Here is a 10,398-nt window from a genome sequence, read left to right as displayed (position 1 = left end):
CAAAGAACACAATGAGCTGTGATGAGACTGTTACAACTCCTTATTGATTTTCTAAACATCTCAGTACTGTACTTATGAATACTGATGTAAGGGACTGGAAAAGGATACATACTCCATCCTGACTTTTAGATGGGGTAGTGTGCATGTTGCCAAACCTAGCATAGCAAAGAACACAATGAGCTGTGATGAGACTGTTACAACTCCTTATTGCTTTTCTAAACATCTCAGTACTGTACTTATGAATACTGATGTAAGGGACTGGAAAAGGATACATACTCCATCCTGACTTTTAGATGGGTAGTGTGCATGTTGCCAAACCTAGCATAGCAAAGAACACAATGAGCTGTGATGAGACTGTTACAACTCCTTATTGCTTTTCTAAACATCTCAGTACTGTACTTATGAATACTGATGTAAGGGACTGAAATCCCATATAGGGATAAAAAACAATTCCCATGAAAGCAATTGTTATTCCTCCAGGCGGAATTTGCTTTTAATTAGTCATACTGAGAAGTTAGAGACGTTGAAAATCTACAGCATACGGGCTAAGATACCCACGAGGTGGTAAGCTATTTGTTTCATGTTAATACGCTGAACCAATTGAGCTTTTAAAGCATGGTCTGTTAGAGGTTGAATGTTTAGAACACACAATATTTGTTCGTCTTAGTTTAAACGCATTGCTTATGAATAGCTACATTACACGAACGTACCTTTCATAAAAAACTACATTTTTTTATGTCTAGGTTTAGGGTTGAACCCAGGGTTGTGCACATGAAGCTAGGATTAGGGTTTGATATGTTACCAATAATAGCATTAAATACCGCGACAAAAAAAAAAACATTTTATTTGATGATTGATATTTACATCCACTTCTAAAATGTTTAGCCAATATTTAACCAAATACATAATCTCATCCAATACACATAAACAAGTTAGAGAAGTACATAAAGTACAAACATAAGGAAGTGTCACAAAGGCGAAAACAAATAATACAGAAAGCACATTGCATTTTGACAAAATTGCAGGGTATAAAGGACAGTTCTAAATATAAAATATATACCTTTCTGTTCTGGCCTTTTGCAGGAAAATCAGTCCTGCTGGTGGAAAATTGCATTTCTTGGAATTTCTAAATGAGAGGGAGGGTAAGAACATGAGAGGCAGGGTAGTTTAACACAGCAGTGAGGTAGTATACAAGCTTTTAAGGAGACTCGACTAGAAAAGGGGAAACTAGGAAAGTGAAGAAAGCAAACAGAGAAAAGAGACATTTGACTTCATAGAGTTTAACAGATAGATTAGATAATACAAGTGAATAGAGGCCATAAAGGATAATATAGGTAGCAGCATGGCATTTACAACAGCAACACAACTCTTAAGTGACTGAGTTCAGTAAACATCAGAGAGAATCATGCGAAAAATACAAATATGTGCAAAGCAAAAAGAGAACACCACCAGCCTAATACATTTGAACCTATAGAGATCCTATTCGTAGGTTGCACCTCCATCACTCGGTCGCGTCATGCCATTGTTATGAGCATTCTCAAGCCGCCCTCTTGAGATTAAATGCATTCATTCTGAACGTAGGGAAATGACTGCTTCATCTAAATTACAATGACGTTGCAAATATTTAGTAGGACACAACTATGCCATCATTATCATTTCATAAAATGTACTTTAGACAGAGGGTAATGTTGTCATTAGCTAACAAAGTTTGTTGAAAATAGCTAGCAATGCTAAACTTAGCTAGCTAAAATCCGGTGATCTCCACTCAATCTTAGCTTGCTAGCTAACGTTATTCTGCAAGTCCATCTGATGACATCAAAATGATGACAAAAGGTTTTCCTACTAATCAATTGCCTCGTTTTGAAATGTAATTGTATTTCCAAGCCATTGTAATGCACTTGATGATATCTTCCTCACCGCTCATTGATAATGCAGAGTAGAATGCTCAGTCGGCATCAGTTCTAAAACAAATGTTCAAACCAATATTGTGATGAAACATAGGTGCAACCCATAAATTAAATGACTAGTATTCTAATTTATAATTCTCTATTTGAACCATTCTCATGTTTTTTTATTTTTAAGGATCATGCTCTCTACCCTCTCATAATTCTCAGTTGTCACCATCTCAAAAACCGAGATAATGTCATCATTGAGTTTCCCTTTGAGGTTGGAAAGCAAAGTCTTTGTGATAAGGCAATCTGCACAGTCCTTTACCATAGGCCTCATCATTCAAGGCTGTTTCTGGAAATGGCTTATAGTTGCTTCCCTCGGCTCGGCGATGGGCCGGCTGCTCATCTCACAGTCATTTTGTCGTACATTGTCCTCATTCATTTGTGACACTTCTGTGGACCCCGCCTGGAACCCAGGCACTGTGTTGGCTACATGTACCACATGCACTTTGTTCCTGCCGTTCTTACTGAGAATGCAGCTGAACACCTTCTTGAAACCTTTGCGAAAGTGCTTGGACACCAAGGCGTACACAATGGGGTTGAGGCAGGAGTTAGCGTAGGCCATGCAGTGAGAGAGGATCCTGAATGCGTATGTGGTCTGGTTGAAGGGGAAGTCTCCGTACAGATAGCATAGGATCACCACATGATAGGGCAGCCAGCATAAGCAGAAGAGCACTGTGACGATGATGATCATTTTGGTGACTTTGCGCTTAGCCCTCTTGGACTCTGACATCCCGTCCAGAGGGTCCACAGCAGTCCACAGGTACTTGATGGTTCTGGTGTAGGACAGGCTCACGATGAGCACAGGGATCACATAACCAAACACAAAGGTGCAAGTGTCCAGCACCTTGCGGTTGTACTCCTCCCAACCTGGAACACAAACGTTACTGTTGGCGTAATCTATGAGGTCGTAGTAGCTCAAATACGGTCCTGCGAAGATCAATGATAGTCCCCAGATGACTACCATGGCAACCACGGCATTACAGGGCGTTCTCAACTCTCTAGAGCGAAGAGGGTAGCGAATGGCCAGATACCTATACCAAACAGAAATACTTAGTTACATATTGTATTAAAACATAATGCCATGAATCAATATACACTGAGTGTACAAAACATGAAGTAACACCTTTCTAATATTGAGTTTTACCCCACCCACCATTTTGCCCTCAGAATAACCTAAATTCTTCGGGACACGGACTCTACAGGTTTCGAATGAGTTCCAAAGGGATGCTGGCCCATGATGACTCCAATCCTCCCCACAGTTGTGCCAAGTTGACTGGATGTCCTTTAGGTGGTGGACCATTCTTGTTACACACGGGAAACTCATGGTCATGAAAAACCCAGAAGCATTGCAGATCTTGACACAAACTGGTGGACCTGGCACCTAACGCCATATCCCATTCAAAGACACTTAAATATTTTGTCTTGCCCATTCACCCTCTGAATGGCACACACACAATCCACGTCTCAATTGTGTCTAGGCTTAAAATCCTTCTTTAACCTGCCTCCTCCCCTACATCTACACTGATTGAAGTGGATTTAACAAGTGACATCAATAAGGGATCATAGCTTCCACTTGGATTCACCTGGTCAGTCTATGTCATGGAAAGAGCAGGTGTTCCTAATGTTTTGTACACTCATTGTATGTCGTTTGCTTTATATGTGCAATTGCAAGTCAACTGGGATTTCATTACACTCCACCTTCTAAATGGAATTAATTGTTTTTACTGTTGTGTTGCTTGCACAAAGACATACAAATATTATGAGCGCTTGCTTCTGGGGGTTAATAGACAAGAGGCACATTGGTGCTGCAAATGGAACTAATGAACGGGCAAACAGTGTGTGCGTATATTGCTCATCCCAAGCTGGCAGTGAAATAATTGCTGCTGGGTATTCTAGGTCTCAGCTGAAGCCTGAGTGGATGCTCATTTTTCACATAGAGGACATCTATCAAATGAATGTTCCTCTACAAAAGGTAAACAACACCAGGGTTTCTGCTCCCTTATTTAATGTAAGAAAAAAGACTAGCTAAGACTAGCTCTGAGCATAGCGAGGGCCCTGCAGAATCAACGGCATCCATATATGCAGGAAAGGAAAAGAATATGTCCATTTCATGTAGGGATAACACATTAGTGGTCTTTTACTGTACTCAATCACAGATTCAGCCTCAATTTCAGGTCAATACCTACTCTTTCATTTCCACATTTTAATACAGATAAAATGCCCTTCCCTTGATCACATGAATACTGGGTTTCAATTAATGTGACCAACAGGGTTGCCAAAAAAAAGAAATGCCTGAACAGCATTCTCCCTATCTCCCTGTGAAAATGTTAAGGTTGTTTTGTAATAATGACCAGTGGATGACTACAGTATAGGTTACTGCCGTGTGCTTTGCTAAATGAGCGTCAAATGAGCGTCCATCCTCTTCTGTAGAGAGAGTATTGGGCGCTTGTATAGAGAGGAAGTGTGCTGGACTTTAATGAGGTGAGGGAAATAGTGACCTTGGCAATAGAACTCTGTACTATAATTGGCATTGACCTTTAGAGCTGCAGCACAGGTTATGTCTCTGTGCTTTCGGTTAGAACTCAACCGAATATAAATGAAAAAATATTTCACAAATGAAGTATATTCCTATCAGCTCCTCGTTATGAGCCATAAAGAAGTAGTTAACCCCTAAATGATAATTAAGATCTTCCTTATGGAATTTGTATGCATGTAGAAAAATTTGTATAGAGTATTTCGATGTTTGGAATTTTTTTAAATGTTAAATGAGACATTAGCCAACAAGAGCTACAGTGTACATACCTGTCAACCGAGACGGCGGCCAGCGTGAAGCTGCTGGCGTACATGGTGAGGTTGATGAAGAAGTGGACCACCTTGCACATGAAGGAGCCGAACACCCAGCCCTCCAGGGAGTAGATGGTGGCTTGGAAAGGCACGCAGAAGATGATGAAGAAGAAGTCGGCCACGCTGAGGTTGAGAATGAACAGGTTGGTGGTGTTGTATCCCACCTGGCCGCTGCGGAGGAGGACGGCCAGAACCAGACTGTTCCCAATGGTCCCCAGCAGGAATATGAGCGAGAACACAACGGGCACGATCACACTGGTGGGATTCAGCTGGTAGCTGTCCGATGTGTTCCAGTGCACTGCTGTTTTGCTGAAGTCTTCCAGATCTGACATTTTGAGAGTATTTTAGAAGTTCTGGAAGAGAATGAGAGAAGTACACGATGTGGTTAATGCTGTTGAATTATGACTGCAATGGGGCTACAGGGACTTTAGGGAACACAATACTGATCATTTATGAACGTATATATTCACAAATGTTTTAAAACCAGTTAATTCAAATGTTCAAACCACGAGGATAGGGAGGAAAGTTTGTTAAATATTTCTCATAACACATCAATTTCTACTATGTCTCATGTCCTGAATCCCACATTGCGCAAATTTGAGCAACTATTTCCTTTTGGATGTTTTATTTGACAAGAATGGTGGATTGTGTTCCAACTGTGAGGATAATTTTTTTTTTAAAGACAACCATGTATTTTCATAACAGGGAGCCGATGCATGCTCAGACTACCCAAGGGACCTGTCCACTCCGCTTGTGTCTTTTCTATAGCCTTCCCACCCAAAGTGACCTGGTTATCCTCTTGCATTCATCCTCATAGCATGAAGATGCACACATCCATTGGCTGCTAAGCCATACCAGCAGCAAGGTCTATTAAAAATTGAGTAGGGAGAGATGCTGATATATTCAAGTCATCATTTAAGCTTTGATTATTTGAATCAGCCATGTAGTGCTAGGGCAAAAAAACAAAACGAGTTTGGTTTACATACTGATGAAATTAGCATATCAGATCACATGTGATCACAGTAGGCCTTGCCAGCACAATGGCTTTGGAGTGTGCCTCAATAACATTTCAACGATGCCCACGTTTTAATGGAAATGGTTGAAATGACATGACACACATACACAATCACTAATATTATTAAAATGCAGATTCAGATGAAACCATGAAAGATGATGCAGAAGTTGATTTGTTAAGTATGAGAGTGATTACATTGTATTGTATGAAAGCTTAAGGTAGGCCTATACAATGAAGGCTTGTTTGAGTCTACAGTTCTGCAGTCATTATCTTATTTGTGAACTACACTAGAAATAAACATGCATACTGTACTTCCTAACACTATGCAGATAGTAAATCAGTCTATATATGAGGACCATGCATACTGACATCATTGGACCATTCTCACTCTATTTTTCCTTTTCAACGTTCATGTTGGACCAACGATGAGTGTTGGTAAATTGGCACTTGCTGTAAGTGCCACTCTGGACAAAGTATGGCTCATCCTCCAAAATACAGCAGAAGCTGCTTGTGCAATCCACCATTTCACTCACTGTAATTCATATTTTTGCTATTTTTTTTCTCTGAGATATAGTATGTCACTATCGGGATCTATCATGAAAGGAGTAAAACATTGATGGTGTTGTAGATTTGACAGTTATTGTGTAGGGTTCGGTTAAGCTAGTTTGCTCTACCTCCACTGAGGTCCAAAACCTACTTGTTATCAGAGATTTGTTATCAGTTATACCATTAAACCACAGGAAAAATAGGTTACAATAAATCTGTTGGCTTGGATTGTACTTGTCTAGCATAAATTTGACAGCTCTTAGAAAACCCACATTTCTCAAAGCAGAGCTGTACCGCCATATACCTCCACCTCATAGATCTCCATCAGCCTACGCCAGACCCATCGCTCCTCATAACAAAACTGGACCTGATCCAGCACAGGACTGACTGATCTCTACCGTACCATGAACATGACAAGTCAGATGTCAAGACGACAGCTGCTGTAACCAACTTTAAATAGCCATGACAGAGAGTATTGTTTCAGCCAACTAATTGGCTGGGGATCCTATTAGGTTTGTGACATGACTGCTAAGTCGGTTGTCAAGCTGACATCTGCTGTCATGATTGGTCTGATGCGACATTATTGTTATTACAGTTTGACATATTTGTAACAGAGGATTCAAGTCCCACGTTAAAATAACGACAACTGTAAAGGCTCTGTAGCGCATTCATATTGTCTTAAAACAAAAGACTTGGATTCTTCCCAAATCGTTCAGAAGTCCTACTATATTAAGGGTGATATGAAAGTACATCTGGTGATTTGTCAGTGTGCAGCATCCTGCCTTTCCCACCCTTTAAATTGCATGCCATTGGCTTGATCTCTCTGGGTTAATTTCGGGACCGTGAAAGCCTTAAAAATAATATTTTGTCAAATCACTGTCAAATTATTATTACATCAGCTGAAAGTCAGGAATTTGATAGCCTAGCGGTTAGCACGTTGGAGCCATTAACCGAAAGGTTGCTGGTCGGAAAACCTGAGCCGACAAGGTGAAAAATCTGTCGATGTGCCCTAATTTACTCCAGGGGCGATGTACTACTACGGTTGACTCTTCTTACATAGTTCTCATATTGGCCTTGGAGCAGTACTATAGCATACAGTAAACCCCTTTTAAAATGTCTCATTCACTGAATGCTTTCTGGCTGATAGGAATGGGAAACAGTCTCTCTCTAAACACTGTCTTTCTACCACCTATTAAATCTCTTACAGACTCCATATTAAATCTAATTGGAATATCTGGGAGATGACAATTACAGTGGCAAACACTGACTCAACCTGGGAACACAAACACAAAGAAGCAAACATAGTGGAACGAGCACATCCAAACACGTCACAAACATACCTCAAATCTTCCATAATCAAATACAAAATGCATGTTGCTGTGGTACCACAACAACATGCACAGTATTGTGCCCTTTTATTCTAAATGAGGCTTTTGGAGAACAGGATTCAATTGAATATACCCAATAATAAAAACATAGATTTTCCTAACACAACATCACATTTGTAATCACAGTAGGCTGCCTTTGCCCACTGTTCTTTACACATTGCCAATATGTGACCTTGAATAATAATGAAAAAGCAAACTGTCGACATACCTCTGTGGCTAATTGCCGATTACCAAAAGAGGAAGGGCGGTTATGTGAAATACACCAAATTATTTAAAATAAACTCTGAGGTATCCTCAATGGAGTTGTATGAGACAATAAGTAAGTAGTTCTGGTATTTAAATCAATGCTCTCTAGCCTACCACTTTAGCTTTACCGCTACGGTCTATATTCCATTTCCAAGAGGCGTCTCACCACTCCTGTTGTCAAGAGTCAGAGCCCAGACTCTGCTCCTCAGCAAGCCAAACTCCCAGGGGGAAACAATCTTGACATACATGTCATTTGAGCTGGCTGACAGGAAGAGCAGCATGACAGCCATGTCATTTGAGCTGGCTGACAGGAAGAGCAGCATGACAGCCAGCCTGAGAGGCAGGCAGAGAGGACGAGCTAGAAGAGCTATCGAGCTAATCCCTTAGCGTGTGTGAACCAACAGTTGGAGAGGATGCAGAATTTGCCTCTCGTCTTGAGTCATGATGATGGTTTTGTGTGGAATTACAGCAGTGTTGGACAATAAGAGGAGGGTAAATGACAGGATATAAAATAAACATACAATTTTCTGCTTTTCCTTGTCACGGATGTGCAATTGCAGCAGACGACCACACCGAGTTCCACTCAGCTAAAAACAAGAAGAAGCAGCTCCAGTGGACACGTGATCATCAACACTGGACAACTGAGGAGTGGAAATACGTCGCTTGGAACATGACAGCGAGTCCAGTTTACTTGAGTGGCCTGCTCAGTCCCCAGAGCTCAACTCTATAGGGCATCTTTGGGATGAGATGGAATGGGCTGTTTGCAGCATGAGTGTACTGCTGGCCCATCTGCAGAAACTGCGTGATGCCATCGCATCAGCATGGACCAACATCCCTGTGGAGCGTTTCTGACACCTTGTAGAATTCCCCATAGAATTCAGGCTGTTCTGGAGGCAAGGGGGGTCCGACCCGGTACCAGATGGGTGTACCTAATAAACTGTCCGGTGAGTGTAGATCAGTGGAATAAATGTGTTTATAATGAACAAATGTAATTAAACAAAATGAAGGTGAAGACACAGACAACATGTAACCAAACTTCTGAAGCACATTCTCATTGTAACAGTAAGAGTAGTTCATTTCCATCTAGCATCCCACATTCCAGTGGTCGGCTGTTATGCACCTCCTCACAACAGAATATGGTACATGGTAAATGCATTTGAAACCTTTAGAAGAATTGCTTTATAAATATTTGAAGGCGTTTGTGTATGAATGTAGACACATCATGCAAATTAGAAGTAGATGTATTTAGGGTGATTTTTACTTACCAGGATTACTGGCAAACTATATATCCGTTGTTCAAATGTCCTGTTTATGTTTGTTGTGTCCTGCTACCCTCAACAGAAAAACAATGCTGCTCATGCTAATATCTGCTCCATAGCCTGAGCTCTCTCTCTCCTCCCTCTCCTCCGTTGCACATTGATATTCTGCCTGGATATCTCTCTCTCTATCTCCCTCTCTTCCTCTCCCTCCCTCCCTCTCTCTCTCTCTCTCTCTCTCTCTCTCTCTCTCTCTCTCTCTCAGTTCAACCCTTCCCTTTCCCCCTCTCACAAAGGCTCCTCCTCCACATTTAATTGAATGTTCACACTTCACTGCAGAAGAGGTGCATTGTGTTTTACAAACTGCCGTCCGTACTGGAGCAAGACTTAACAACCACTGTTTATTATCAGCTAGTGGGATAAAGGAATAACCTCAAGCAATATTGTCAATCAGTCACGCCCCTGCTGGACCCAGACTACGGCACTACGGCTGGAACTCATCAGCTATTAATGTGGTGCAAAGTTTTCCATAAATGCATCATTATGGCAACTTTGACTGGTAGCTTATTGTGATAAATAGCACAATACAGCTCTCTTGGATTGTGCTCACTAATGTGTTGGGGGTGCTTGTCTTTAGGGGCTTTGAACTTGTGAACTCAGAAAAGGATGATATATGAATTGTTTGGTTGTGGGATCAAGTTGCAACGTTAGGGAATATGGCTTATGCTTTATGCTTTTCTAAACGTAACCCTTTTGGATGACTCTATACAGCAGCTTGATAAAGTTAGCCCCTATTGAAACGAGGTCTCTAATCCACATATATTACATTTCAATGTATTGGTCAAATAGATTTGTGTTGTGTGTTCTTTTCGTCAATGCGTGTGTGCGTGTCTGTCTGCCCTGTGAGTGTTTACATCTAGGGTGACATGATATTGATATTCAGTCATCCGTACGGGCTTTCTTGATCTAAATCATCCATTCCATTAGCCTTAGATGTATACATCTGTTTGTAGAGTTCAGTCTCCAATCTTCCTAACATTTTGCTCTGTTTTCACTTCCAACATTTTGAGAACATAATTACTCCCACCTTGTAGCCTGAAACTAAACGAGAAACACTCACAACCAGCTCGTAATTACACACAGTTGGCTTG

At 41.0% G+C, this 10,398-nt stretch overlaps 1 protein-coding gene across 1 annotated transcript; it reads right to left on the bottom strand.

Annotated features, from left to right (window-relative positions):
* Positions 1 to 2,118: 2,118 nt before the first annotated feature.
* LOC121847320 (galanin receptor 2b-like) lies at positions 2,119 to 9,419 on the bottom strand. Its single transcript, XM_042327930.1, has 3 exons — positions 9,257 to 9,419; positions 4,755 to 5,149; positions 2,119 to 2,983 (listed from the first exon to the last, which is right to left on the bottom strand). The coding sequence occupies exons 2-3, from the start codon at positions 5,126 to 5,128 to the stop codon at positions 2,230 to 2,232; spliced, it is 1,128 nt and encodes a 375-aa protein (XP_042183864.1). The 5' UTR covers positions 5,129 to 5,149; positions 9,257 to 9,419; the 3' UTR covers positions 2,119 to 2,229.
* Between the last annotated feature and the right edge of the window lie 979 nt (positions 9,420 to 10,398).

Source organism: Oncorhynchus tshawytscha, linkage group LG09 (genome assembly GCF_018296145.1).
Source record: "Oncorhynchus tshawytscha isolate Ot180627B linkage group LG09, Otsh_v2.0, whole genome shotgun sequence".
Taxonomy (NCBI): Eukaryota; Metazoa; Chordata; class Actinopteri; order Salmoniformes; family Salmonidae; genus Oncorhynchus; species Oncorhynchus tshawytscha.
This window is presented reverse-complemented; position numbering and strand designations above follow the sequence as displayed.